General features: G+C 37.9%; 1 protein-coding gene across 11 annotated transcripts in view; it reads left to right on the forward strand.

The window, feature by feature from the left end:
• The window catches only part of CPT1A (carnitine palmitoyltransferase 1A), a 43,215-nt gene extending 30,952 nt beyond the window's left edge, over nt 1-12,263 (forward strand). For all 11 annotated transcript variants that reach the window (XM_056353301.1, XM_056353291.1, XM_056353298.1 and 8 more), the window contains 6 exons: nt 849-1,013; nt 2,278-2,412; nt 6,635-6,787; nt 7,875-7,979; nt 10,001-10,093; nt 11,587-12,263. In XM_056353301.1, coding sequence (XP_056209276.1) covers nt 849-1,013; nt 2,278-2,412; nt 6,635-6,787; nt 7,875-7,979; nt 10,001-10,093; nt 11,587-11,673 — 738 coding nt within the window. In that variant the 3' untranslated portion in view covers nt 11,674-12,263. The remainder of the gene's footprint in view (nt 1-848; nt 1,014-2,277; nt 2,413-6,634; nt 6,788-7,874; nt 7,980-10,000; nt 10,094-11,586) is intronic.
• The last annotated feature ends 2,193 nt before the right edge of the window (nt 12,264-14,456 follow it).

The raw sequence follows: 14,456 nt of genomic DNA on the forward strand, positions 1-14,456 counted from the left end.
ATGCTCCTCTTCCTCAGTGTCAAATCATTTAAGTAATTATTGATAACCCTATAAATCAGCTTAAAATTTCTTTGAGTCCTGTAAGATGTGTATTTCATGTGTGGACATTACTCAGTTTACTTAAAAAGATATCAGGGTTTTCTAACATCATTCTTAAAAAATTCTGGCCAGGAAATGCCAATTTTTTTATTAGAAACTTTCTTGGTTGGCAACCAAGAAAATAAGTGGGCACTTATTTTAATTATCAACTATATTAAAATAAGTGACCACCTAATTTAAATAGTAACTGTATTCAAATAAAGTTTATGTTGCTGGGGTTTCATTACTGTTGTCACAACAAGTGCCTTTGTGTAACACTTCCTGGAGACTGGCTGTCTTTTTTGTGTTCAAAATTCTGCATACATGTCTAATAAGATTTGATAGTTTTGCCTGAGTTCAAGAGAAACTGCCACCGCCTATTTAGATTTTAATTTTGAATAAAAAGGTGATGGTTGGTGATATGTTTAATTAAACATGTATGACAGATTGGAAGCCACACAGCTATTGCCATTCTTTCTCTGTGGATCATTCTGGTATGTTCAAGTGATCTGAATGGTCTTAATGCTGGTGGGTTTTTTTAAATATAATTTTTGGACTCCAGATGTGTATTGGCTTAAAACTTTAACTTTTTGGCAAACATAGCTTCTCTTTCTCCAAAGGGAGTTTGTTTAGATAATGATGTTTCTGGCATGCATAAAGACAACATTTCTTATTTATCAATTAAAAATACTTGCACTTTTTCAACAGTTCTCGAATGCCATCGAATGTATGTATAGGCATATATGCATTTATTTATTTATTTATTTTAGTGTCAAGAAGTGATTGAGAGGTCTCTGAGCACTGCCATAGCTTTAGCAGATGATGTGGACTTCTACTCATTTTTCTTTGATGCTTTTGGGAAGGGATTGATAAAGAAAGCAAAAACCAGCCCTGATGCCTTCGTGCAGCTCGCCCTGCAGCTTGCTCACTATCGGGTAAGAAGAACAGACTGTTTCTGGCTTATAGAATCTCGTTGAATTTGGTATAGCATGTTTGTAATTAAAACGTGACTGTGTAAACTACTTTAGAGTGATCTTTGACTCCTTGTGCAAAGTTATTAAAGACATTCAATGGAAATTACTAGCTAGAAATTAATTGTCCAAAGCTTGGTGTATTGACACCCGTGTAACTTTTTTTTTCTCTTCTGCTTAGTTGGTCTATCCCTGGGCATTTTGGACTTGAAAGAAGTAGCCATGAAACTTCTAGTAGCCAATGTTACACTCTAAATGATGTTACACTTTCAGTTTGGGGTCACCCTTAATTCAGTGGTCATGAACGCTCCCAAACAGGATTAACTGAAAGGCCTACCTGTGTTTTCTTCTATTAGTTCACCTTTTCTATAATGTGCTTTCAGAAAACACCAGTGTAGCAACATGCATGTTTTTCATTTTGGCTTCTAGCTGTCACGGTTGAAATAGCGTTCTTTTTTTTTTTTTTTTTTTTTTTTAAAGAAAAGTGATTCCAAATGTTTTTTCAAAGCATCCAGATTTCCTTGCTGTTTTCAGCACCTACAGTCCTTCTTACCTTTGTTTAGGCTAGCTACATGGCAAATACTCTAGTTACTTACCTAGCTCCTCTATTTTGAACACCCATCCTCAATCTAAAACTGAACAGACTTTCACGATCTGTTCTGATGTGTATTTTAGACAGGTAGAGCTGTGAAGGTGTTAGATAAACTTCTATCATTTGGCAACCTTTAATCTGTAGATTGTGCACATCTACAGGAAATACAGAAGCCCTGCTTTCTGGATTTTGCAAACTATTTTCAGTTCTCACACTCTTGAAAATCCCCACGCTGGCATGCACCTCCATGCTATTAAACTTTTAATTAAAAATACTTTCAAGGATATTAGTTTTCTCGATTGCTTACCACAGCTGTGTTAATTAGGAAGCCACTGAAATAGTTTTCTGATAGTCTTTGAATCAGCTTCTGTTTATAAGCTGAAGGCGACCGAATATAAAATGCAGAGGGAAGTGCTTGTGAGCCTGGTTGTTCTATTAGCATTTGTCAAATCCAGCCTCTCATCTTGTTTGACTTTTTTCTTTAGGTAAGACTGCTAATGGTGGGCTACTAAAGACTTAATGCTGAGTTTAATTTGTGGAGTGATTCATATCCTGTGTGCTTACCTTGAACTGTTGATTAAGAAAGTGGGACTAAGTCTGTCTAAACCTTTAAATTCTTATTTTTCCCTTTTCAAGGACATGGGAAAATTTTCTTTAACATATGAAGCCTCTATGACACGCTTGTTCAGAGAAGGCAGGACTGAAACTGTTCGTTCGTGTACTGTTGAATCATGTAATTTTGTTCGAACCATGGAAGACCCAACCGAAAGTGTAAGTTCATGTTGTTGTTGCCTTATACAATCCATAAGGCATGTGAGTTATCACTAGATATCTGTAAAAGTTCCCAAATTATTTTTTAAACACTTAGAGTGATGCCTTTGTTTTTTAGGAATGAGGTGCAGCATAAGGTAATTGTCCACATTTTCTGTCAATATGGTAGAAATCCAAGGCTATACCAAAAGAGAACGGCAGTAACTTAGCCAAATATGCCATTTCTTACAGTTCCTAAGCTTCAGAAAACTGAGATGGCTTGTGAAATTTTTGTAACTTCTAGAACTCAAGCATAGATTTGTAAATCAAATAAGGTCATACTAGTTAGGCTTTCCTTCCTGATAGGGAAGCAAGTGTTATTCTCAGGAAATAAGTAGTTGCTCTTCTATGTTGACTTCGGTGGGCTTTTTAATCTTTCTTGTAATGTTCTGATTAGTAAACAAAGGAAGCATGGCCTAGGGGAAAACTTCTTGGCTTGGAAATCTTGGACAGTACTGGTCAAAATGTTTGCTGTCAAAATGGAAGGGTGGAGGACAGTTGTCGTGAGGGCTCTTTGTTCTTTAATTCACCGCTAGCCACAGTTTTCGCAGATACAGTTGATGAAATAAATAATTACAGGTTTCACTGGAAAAGCAGATTTTTTCTTAAATATGAATGTACTAAAGGTTTTGCATCCAGGCCTGAGTAACAGCTGCACAGGTAGAAGTTCTCATGAAAAAGATGGACTGTAACAATCAGTAACTGAACACTGACATTCAGTGCCATACCACTGGGAAAACTGGAGCACTCGCTTTAGTCTTGCCCTTTAATTTTTAATAGTCTTTTGTTACTGCACTTCTTTTCTAGTGCAGCATTAGCTAGGGTGATGTGTGCAGTTTTGGATACCACATTTGAGGTATGGATGGACTGGAAAGAGTTTAAAGAAGAGCAAGAAGGATGGTTATAAACCTCTTAAGAGGATCTGTGAGGAGAGTTTGAACTTAATTATTCTTGCCTAGTCTAAAGAAGAAAGAACACTGGAAGAGGTTGGGAGTCAGGTTGTGCTCAAGAGGATAAAAAGGCTGGTGCAGAGATGATGGGAACAATCTGTCCTCTGTCCCAAGAAGTAATAGACTTAAATTTCAGAAAGAAACACATTAGGGAAACATTTTCTGCTGGTAAGTAGAATAGGTAAGGAAGGAAATAGTGAGAAGCCTGAAACAGCTTGCTTACTTGGGAGCTTATTTTTTCGTTTGGAAAAGCTTTAAAAGTTACATAATGGGTCATTCAGAAAAGTTTTAGTTGATCACATCTTAGGGCAAAGAGGTCTAAGCACATGAACAGTTGAGGTTTGTTCTTTAGAAAGAAAGAACCCCATGATTCTATGATTAAATGTTACTTCAAGAAAACAGGTGCACAGAGAAAGAGAGATACTTTTTTCTCCCTCCTCTTTCTGGAAGTTCTGTGTATGTAAAATTCCTTTGGATTTCTCAGTGTGCTCTGCTGGCAGCTGTGATCAGACCAGTGCAAGTCTGAAAATCCAGCTGTGTTGACACGTGATACATAATGTGCCACAGCTTACTATATACAACTACCCTGTGTATAGAAAGTAATTTTGGCATAGCACCTATTTCTGACGTTACAGCTATTACATCTCTGCAGTTAACATTAACGTATATATTGAAGGAATAAGAAGGCCCATACATGACAAGATCATATGTATGTATTTATCTATATATCTCAGGCTTCGTTCTGCTCACATATTTTTTTTTTATGGCTACTACAAACAGGATTCTTTTAGACTTGTTGATTCATTACCGCCCTTCATCTGGAATGATCGGCCACAGAGCAGAGGAACTCTGACTTCATAATGAAATTTTTAGGTTTTGTGTGTCATGACGGTTATATTATAGGCATCTATATATTATTTTAGTAAGAGTTGCCTGCCTTTACTCCTTGCTTCTACTGTTCTCAAGCTTTTTCCTTAGAATTTTTGCTGAGCACTTCTATCCTCCGTGGACTATCCACAAAGCTTTGCTCCTGACTGCCAATAGTAGGCATGCTTAGCATGACTACTAGTGATTTATTAGTTTCTCATGCTGGAGGCAAACAGGCTGCTCACTTTGTCCCAGTTAAATGGTGTAAAATGAAGTGACGCTGGAGATAAAAAGAGACAAATTGCCATATACTCAGTGTGTTGCATTCCACATTATAAAATCTTAACAGGGTATTTGTCATGTTTTGAACAGACACACTCTTTCTGCCCTTGCAACATTCATCGTGTTCATGGCCTCATAGAATATTTTGAGTTGGAAGGGATCCATAAGGATCACCAAGTCCAACTCCCTGCTCCTCACAGGACTAACTAAAACTAAACCGTATGACTAAGAGCATCAAACAGACACTCCTGGAACTCAGACGGGCTCGGTGCCCTGACCACCTCCCTGGAGAGCCTGTTCCAGTGGCCAGCCACATTTTCAGTGAAGAACTTTTTCCTAATGTCCAGCCTGAACCTCCCCTGGCACAGCTTCGTTCCATTCCCTCCATTCCTATCACGGGTCACCAGAGAGGGGAGACCAGCACCTCCCACCCCCCTGCGCCCGCCCGAACAAGTTGTAGACTGCAATGAGAGGAGGCCACCCCTCGGCCTTCCCCTCTCCAAGCTGAACGAACCAAATGCCCTCAGCTGCTCCTTACAAGTCGTGCCCTCGCTGGGGCTGCTCTCCAGCCTCTCGTCCCCTGGGTTGTATGGACAGCCAGGGTTCCCCATCCCAGCTGCAGAACCTGGCACTTGCTCCTGTTACGTTCTGTACGGCTGGTGCCTGCCCAGCTCTCTGTCTATCCAGGTCTCTCTGTAGGCCTCTCTACCCTTGAGGGAGTCCACAGCTCCTCCTCATTTAGGATCATCAGCAAAGTTACTTCAGGTACGTTTGACTCCTGCGTCCAGGTCCTCCACAAAAACATTCCAGAGCGCTGGCTCCAAAATGGGCCCTGGGAGCCTCGCTGGTGACTGGCTGCCAGGCCGGTGTAACCCCATCTGTTAATGACCCTTGGAACCTGACCCGTCAGCCACTTGCTCCCCCAGCACATTATGGACTTGTCCAGCCGTGTGCTGGGCAGTTTGTCCAGAAGGATGCTGTGAAGACCCTTGGAAGCTTTGCTAAACCCCCAAACCCCACATCTACTGGCTTCTCTTCATCAGCCAGGTGGGTGACCTTGTCATAAAAGGAAATCAAGGTAGTTTAAACAGGATTTTCCCCTCATGAACCGGTGCTGGCCGTGACCAGTGACTGAATTGCCTCTCAATTGTTTTTCAATAACTCCCAGAATAACCTTCTCCATGATTTTGTCAGGCACTGACGTGAGACTGACAGGCCTGTAGTTACCAGGGTCTCCCTTCTTGCCCTTCTTGAAAACTGGGATAACATTTGCCAGCTTCCGGTTGACCGGGACCTCCCCAGATTCCCAAGACCACTGAGAAGTAACGGAGAGGTGTTCCGTGATAACATCTGCCATCTCTTTTAGTATCCTGGGGTGAATCCCACCGGGCCCCGTAGCAGCATAGTGTACCTCCAGCAGCAGCAGCAAGCCTCAAACCAGTTCAGAGTCAGCTGGGAGTTTATCATCCCCCCAGTCAGAGCCTTCCAGCGCAGGGCTCTGGGGGTCCCAGGGCCATTTATCGGTGTTAAAGACAGAGGTGAAGGCGGCATTGAACGTCCCTACTTTGTCTTTGTCCCTGTTTGTGAGGAGCCCTTTTTGCTGTCCTTCCAACACTTTGGAATTGCCCGCTCCTGAGCTCTTAAAGAAGGCTTTTAAAAAATGACCAGCGTTCATGGACCCCAATACTTGCAGTTTTGTCAGTTTGCCTTCTAAAATGGCTGTTGCAGTTCCACCTTTTCTTAAATCATGTTGAGATTTACACTTCAAACCTTTTAAGACCAGTGTGTCTAGAAACTATACAACAATGTAGTAAACTTGAGTTGTAATCATGTTTGTTTATGGGGTTAGATCACATTGTTCTCATTATGCACTGTTTATAGCAGGTAATAGCTGACACTTGCTAATACCTGAAGTTAAATACAGGAAGCTGAAAAAAATGGAGGATACTAGTATTTGGTGTTAGTTGCGTGCATTGTCTTAAGTGCTTTAGGCTTGAGAACCGTTGCTGTACATCAGTTTCTTCACCTCCATCCTCAACCCAGTTTACTTAACTGATTTTTCTTCACCTGTTTTAAATTGTTAGAGTGAAAATAAGCTGAAGTTCTTTCGAATTGCTGCTGCCAAACATCAGCACTTGTATCGTCTTGCCATGACTGGTGCTGGCATTGACCGCCATCTGTTCTGCCTTTATGTTGTGTCCAAGTACCTTGCTGTAGATTCTCCTTTCCTAAAGGAAGTAAGTGACTTTTTACTGTAATTAACAGTTATCAATAATAATCCTTTTTTTAGTGTTTTGTGATATCTGCCTGTGTACTTGTAGAAATCTGGTTTTCCTAAGAAAAAATGTAAAAGTTTAGCTAGCTTTGCCTAACATCTGCAGGTAGATTGCAAATTACTTTCATTTTGCTTTATGTATACACTTAATAATATACCTACAGTAACGCTTTCTGTGAGCTTTGTAGTGTAATACGTGTTATTAAGCATTATAAGAGAGATATAGTCAGTACTATAAAAAAATACTGGTTGTTAGTGGTTTTTGCATATTTTTCAAGACAGCACAACAGAGCCTGTGAGTTTTCTCTCAAGAATTTTTTTGCACTGTTAACAAAATCACTTTCTTTTTAAGTTACTGCAAGTCAAAGGAGCTGTATACTGCAATTTGTTTTTTAATGCACAACATTAATGTCACTGTTTATTACAGTGACAAATGCTTTATTACTTAACCTAGGTTTTAAATTGGGTTTTATCGAAGTAATTATATTGCACTTGTTCATGCTTTCTGATTAATAAAAAAGTGTGTTCCAGTTTGTCTTCAAATTAAGCTACTTGCATTTGTCTGCTTGCCCCCCTAAATATGAGTAGTGGCTAAGTGAAGAGTAAAACAACTTTCTACAGCTTCTGCAGACTTTCAAGAGACTAGTGCATTGTTAGAGATTTTTACAAGCTTTTAACTTGATGTAGTATCTTACTGGGATTTGAATATGGCCATTAATGATCTTGTTGTTGACAAGACTTGTTATGCAGAATTCACCACATTATAGACTAGGTTAATCTATTTTGAAATAGCATTTCTATAGGAAGAACTTTTATTCTCTTTGAGGAATTGATGTTGTGACCTCATATGTTAATGGTTTGCATATCAGGACAAGTTTAGCTGTTTCTTTTAACCTTCTTAATTGTTTATTCCATTGAAATAGGAACTGGACTTATCCTTAGTATTGCTTTATTGAGTGCTTTCTAACTTACCTTGGCTAGTTTTTGAGAAAGTTTGCATGTTATTAAACAGTGTGTTATACTTGTTTGCATCTCTTTCGTGTCTAAAGGTTTTGTCAGAGCCTTGGAGGCTGTCAACGAGTCAAACACCACAGCAACATATTGATCTAAAGAAGAACCCTGAGATGTTATCCTGTGGTGGAGGGTTTGGACCGGTATGTTTGCTAAATATAGGTACCTTTTTAAAATGAGTCTAAAAATTTCAAATCTGTAGTACCTTAATGTTGCACATCAAAGGTGCAACACGTGCTTTTAAATGCATGCATCTAATGCTTTCCCATGATGTGGATGTGCTCAGAAAAATCTATATCTCCTTTTTCTCATATCCTGCTGCAAGAATAAATTATTCTTAAGGAAATACACAGTTGTCAAATGTGGTACATGGCTTCATGGCAGAGAAATCTAATAAAGTGGGGGCTTTTATCACATTACCTGTGCCCAGAGCTTGTGTACATCAGGCTATTATTACAGTGACAAATGCCTTATTACTTAAACTAGATTTTAAGATTGCGATTTGTAAAAGTAATTGTCCTTGTTCTTTATAGTTCCTGATTAATTAAAAAAATGTCTGTGCTTTCCTCCAAATTAAGCTGCTCACAGTGTTCTGCTTGCCTTCCGAAGTGTGAACAGTGGCTAGAGTCAAGAATAAAACCATGCTCTACAGCTTCTGTAACCTTTCAAGGAACTAGTGTATTGTTAGAGATTTTACTTGCTGTAGTATTTTACTGGGATTTGAACATGAACATTGACGATGATATTGTTGTTAACAAGATCGGGCAGGCAGACTTTATGGGGCTATACACTAGGTTAATCTGTTTCCAGCGAAAGAACAATGAGAGGGATCACAGCACTGCTCTTTGCCATACAGAAATTAGGATGACAAGTACAGTTTATTTTGACTGGTTTGTCAAGTGGAAGTTGGGGTTTTGTGGCTATTAATTTATTTGTGTTTCTGATACAGCTTTTGGTAGTTATTGAAATTGGAATGAGTTTAAATTGCAGTATCAAGGAAGTCTAGCTATTGCAGTGTTGCTCATTCATGAAAAACTGGCTTGCTCCAGCAGATTGTAAAGCCTGTATGTAGAACCCCCCAAAAGGTGTGGTCTGACAATAAAATAGGGTTTTGGCTGCAGGAATTTCTAATGCTTTTTTCCTTTTTTTTTTTGTTTTTTTCTAATGCTACATTAACTGCTCCTTCTTATTATTTTTTCATTCCTTTAATTTCCTTCCTTCAGTTGTCTGCCTCTCCAAATAACCCTGCTTACATTTCTTTTCATCATGTCTTGTATCCTTACAAAAACTGTCCTTTGGCTTGCTGAAGTAGCCCAGAGATTCAGTACATAAGGCTTTCCGTGTGTGTGTTTGTTGGTTTGGGGGTTTGGTTTGGGTTTTGGGTTTTTTTTTTTTAAGCATTCTGTAGAATATAGCCCTGTAACACTAATGGAGAAATTGCTATTGGGCTGCTTAGCAGCAGTGGCAGCAAAGAGCTTGAAGGCTGTGATCCTCTAAGAAAGAGATGAAGGAGGGTGGCAGTAGGACAGTCATTTTACTACGCACACTTTAAATGTAACATCAAACTGAGGCTTGGGACAGTTAATGCTGCTGATGTTGAAACCAGACCAGAGCTCTGCTCGTGATATAGGTCTTCAAAATTGTATCTTTGCTGTAGAGTCAGATGACTTTGCTTTTGGGCAAGTTTTCATAACACAAGGTTTGTTTACTCAATATTTATGTTCTGTGTGTGTTTACATCCGCAGAGTGATCCCATGAAACAGGATGTTTAAGCATACAACTGAACTATTTTATTCCTTTCTACCTAAGCACTGAAGCTGTATAGCTGCTTAGGACCAGACCTCGATAGAAGAAGGTCTTTAAACAGTCATTCTACTTAAAAATACTAGAGCTGGGAAATATTACAGACACTATTCAGACTTAGTGCATATTTAGAAAACATTAATTCCATGCACTTCAGATGAGACTAGAACTGTTTCTTTAAGCGGAATCAGTCTTCAGAAATGATGCATTAAATGTGGGAGCTTAAATTTTGCTCAAGGAGAAATTGCAGCTGATTTTTAAAAGTGTATGGTAAGAATTGCATAATTACATATAAGATAATTCGGAAATGGAAGGAAAAAGAAAGGTTTAGAACTTGTTTTTCTCTTCTGTCTTCCCCTAGGTGGCTGATGATGGTTATGGTGTTTCTTATATTATCTTGGATGAAAATTCCATTCATTTCCATGTCTCCAGCAAAATATCTTGTTCTGAGACGGTAAGAGTCAGTCCTTTCCTATGGTCTAATAAATCTCTTTTGATATCTGCTTTATAAAACTGTTCTGCTCATTATGTTGAAAATCGTACTAAATTTTTTTAGACACAGTTATAATGTGGGGTGTTTTTTTTCTCAGCATACGTGGTTTTGTTTGGGGTTTTTTTTCCTCTTCTTCCATACATTTAATAGCTTTACAAACCAAGGAAGCAGCATTCTATTTTACTTATGTTTTCAAGCATAGAGAAAGCATATGGCCCAAGGTCATCTTTACATGTGTAGTTCCCTGGAACTCATGTAAAATGACTCTTACCTGTCCCATAAACAGTAAGATGGCTGTCTCCTGCTTTTTGTTATTACAGTTTTGCTTTGATTTGTCTCTGGCTGCAGTTGTAAAGACATTGTAAAATGTACGCTCGATGTTCTTTAAATCTTCTTGATTTAGATAATACTGAAAGAAGCTGGCCCATAAATTGTAATCTGTGCTTGAGAAACATAATTAATCAAAAATTTATCAGAATGTAGTAGATGCTATGAATTCAATATCCTGCCATTGCAGAGGCATGCTTTAAGTGAGCTTCAATTCATCCTTCCCATTTAGATTTTTATGACTTCATTAAACATACTGAGTTTGCTCAGGATTACATTGCTGAACTATTTTTCTTCTTTTGACCTTAACTTGCCCGAGAGATCTTGGTACCTTTGGTTAATCATTAAAGATTAGGAAATAAAACTTAGTTTTTTTCATCGTTCAGATTGTTCTTCAGGTGCCTGTTAGCTTGTACTTTAAATTTCCCTGTTTTTTACCTATTAGTCAAGTCAAAGGTCCATACAGAAAAAGCAGCATTTCATGTGCATGGCCTTGATATTAGTAGGGTCTTCGCAGTAGGTCCTGTAATGTAGCTAATTATTTATATATGTAATCTTAATTTCTTCCTTGTACTTCCATTCATCTGACACTTAAAATGAACAGAACAAGGTCATAGTTTGTTTACAATTAAATTTTCATTTTCAGTATTTCATATAATTTTTCAGTGGCAAACGATTCAGGTGTCTGATGGGAGCTCAGATACAAAATGTTTTCCTGTTCTTTCAGTACTTCTACATAATTAGTCATACACATTCTGAACATTCTTTTGTTTTCTGAAAATTAGCTTTTGCAAAATCTTATATTAAAAAAAACAGTACCAAAATCCAGCTGTTTTAAAGTAACAGAAAGCTATAGATTAATCTGATCTCAAAAGGAGATGATCTCAGTTCTGTCTGTAGGAAAGTAAATGCATAATGAAGAACTGCTTAGTAATAGCATAAAACTGGATTAATGTGTATAACATTAAAACTTTTGTGGTTTAAATTCCTCATTTTATGGTGAAATACGTGCCCTAATTCTGTAACCTCTAAAATTACAAGATGTTAAAAGGTTCCTCCTTTTGCATAAAAGTTAACTGTTGATTGACAGTGTAAGTCTTTGGTTTTGTTTTTTGTTTTTTTTAAAGGATTCTCATCGTTTTGGAAAAAACATCCAAAAAGCAATGGTTGACATCATGGGTTTATTTAACCTTAGTAAAAACTGTACCAAGTAAATTGCCTTATTGGTACCAAGCAATCTCCTGTTGTCGGGATGAGAACTCTTCTGCACAGTGAATGAGAGCAAGGTTTGTCAAACAGTAGCTGGCGAAGAAATTAAGTCAACATCATCTTGATCACCTATGAAAACCTTAGCAGTGTATTGAATGTTTCATACTTTTTTCAGTAGTTTTAAAGAGTTCATTTCCACAAAGGATGACTTGGAATCTTGTATGTTTTTAGGGATGAAGTATAGTATCATTGCATGAAGCCATGTATATTGTAACTCCTGCAGTTTTCTCTTAATTTGTATATGCTTGCTCTTTTTTTACTTAAAATTAGTCTACTTGTATTCCAGAATCAAAGGGATAAAGCACACAGTCTTTAAACTCAAATACTAGAGAAAGTTCAATTTGCTATGTATTAATAGCAGAATCTTCTTCAATGTATCTGCTGCTTTATGTCAATGAATGACAAAACTTGTAGCTGTTATACCTTCATCGCTTCTTTTGGCTTTTTAAAAGGTAATTGCTGTAAAACATAAAAAACCCCCAATAATTCCCTGATATAACACACTGTAACATATCAAATAGTGGAATATTTTTTTTTAAGAAAAACCAGCAACCACCATTGGGTAGTGCTACATTGGGTGTCACCTAACTAGCAGGTATCACATTTTTCTTACTACTTACAAGCATGTTTGCCCACATCATTGACTTTATTTCCACATAAAGAAATGGACCTGTGTGCTTGTTCATGAGAGTGCCTTAGAAAAAGAAAGATCCTAAACCCAGGAAAAAATCTTATGCTGGGAGTTGGTTTTACATTGTCTTAGTGGTAAAGGAGGTGAAGTAGTAGTAATGAAGATCTAGTTTTCAAATTGTTAGGTTGATGTTGCAGAAGTAGACTTCAATATGTTGCCATATGGTGCAGTTAGGTTTAAAGCTCTAAGGAAATGTTCCCATCTTAAATGGCAAAGATGAGTCCCTACCAAATGCAGGAGTAACTTTGTTGCAGAGCTACAGATGCTCATGTGTTTCTTTTGGTGAATGGTATTGGCGGTCACTTGAGTTTCTGGGTCTCAGTTAAATGCAACCTGTTGGATAGTCTATGAAGCAAGGCTGCCTGCGGTGGCTGCTGAGTTGCAGTTTGCCTGCTTTCAGCCTGGAAGGACCGCTACTACATTGCCAACCATCTGTGTGAGAGAGGCAAACTATTAAAGCTGTGGAAAATAGCTCCAGAATGGGAAAATCCTGGCCTTCTCAAACCCCTTTTGGGAGATGCTCTTGGTCAAGCACAGTTTCTGAAGGATCGGGGGGGGGGGGGGGGGAGCTATTTCACTCAAAAAGGAGCATGTTTCCAAGTGCAGAAATAAAATGGCTACTACAAAGAGTAACCTTGTGCGTGATGCTTCTCTTCCCCAGGCTTTACAGGTGTGGTTACTTCTTACATTCTGCAGTGCATTAAAGTGAACCTGTTAGCACAGCAATTTATTTTTTTTTTAAACGTAAGGTACATGGTGTCTAGTAATACAGTGAATGCTGCTCCAGAGCTATGCTGATTTTAAAAAGTCCTTTGGGGTCGATCGAATACTTCTCATTAAACTTTGAATGTTTTCTGGCCAGTATTTCTAACTTTCTATGCCTCTTCATGTTGTTTTTACTCTGATCTAGCTATTAAAACACATGTGTATGTGCATTCGAAGGGGGAAACCTCAAAGATCCCACATGCATTCTTAAGCAAATGCATGCTTAAATAAATGTAGGAGCACTCACAGAAATTGGCCAAAGACACTCAGCATTTGATTAGAGTACGGTATGTGGGAAAGGAACACTTTGAAATAAGCCTTACTGCAGGTGGCAGGCCTGTCATTTATCATACTGCAACAATTTTATACTGATCTAGTCTTTTGGAGCTGCAGAAATAATGCACTGTTTAGTTTTTCTTTTATTGACCACTGACCAGTCTGTGCTTAAATTAACTAATTAGGGCATATTGGCTTGTAGGATTTTCTTTAGAACAAAAAATGTTTAGATTTGACTCTCAGGTTTTAAATGTTTCAAGTCTAATTGTAGTTACTGCAGTTATCAATGCAATTTTACATTCTTAGAGAGTAAGTATAATTGGCACAGAAAGCTGTTTTTTTATTGTAAATGTTTTAAACATTTTTGTGGTGTTAAATGTACCTTTTTTAATTTGGGATAGATCATAACTACTAAACAGATAAGATTTTATTTCATTTTTGTTAAAATGTCAACAGCATGTAAATAAAATATGCCTTTTGGATGTAAATCTTGAAAATCCACAGTGAATGTAGGTTATTAATAAATAATTAATTTAAATCTTGATATTCAATATTCTGTACATACAGTAAAACTGCTTGCTTTTTTCCTGAAAAGCCTTAGGAATGTAACTGAAATTACCTAGATATGAATGAACCATCTAGTACACTGTTCTTTATTACAAGGTAAAATGTTCATATTCCAGGAAAATTATTAATTTGTTACTAAAACCTTGAATCATTTAGTTACTGGTTTAAGAGATCGAAGGGTCGAGTAGGTAGTAGAAGTCAGGTTGGATGATGGTGAATTGACCTGTTTAATAAACAGCAGTGTGGAACTGATGGAATACCTCAAGTGTACATATTCCAAATTACTTATCTCAGCTATTTCATGCCAGAAATTAGAAGAGCATTAAGTGGCAACCATTGTCCAGTGGCAAATTAGAGGCAACCATTGTCCAGCATTAACACCATTCCAAACTAAATATTCTTTTAAGGCTTGGGTTTTTTTGAGGGACT

Source organism: Falco biarmicus, chromosome 10, assembly GCF_023638135.1.
Source record: "Falco biarmicus isolate bFalBia1 chromosome 10, bFalBia1.pri, whole genome shotgun sequence".
Classification (NCBI taxonomy): domain Eukaryota; kingdom Metazoa; phylum Chordata; class Aves; order Falconiformes; family Falconidae; genus Falco; species Falco biarmicus.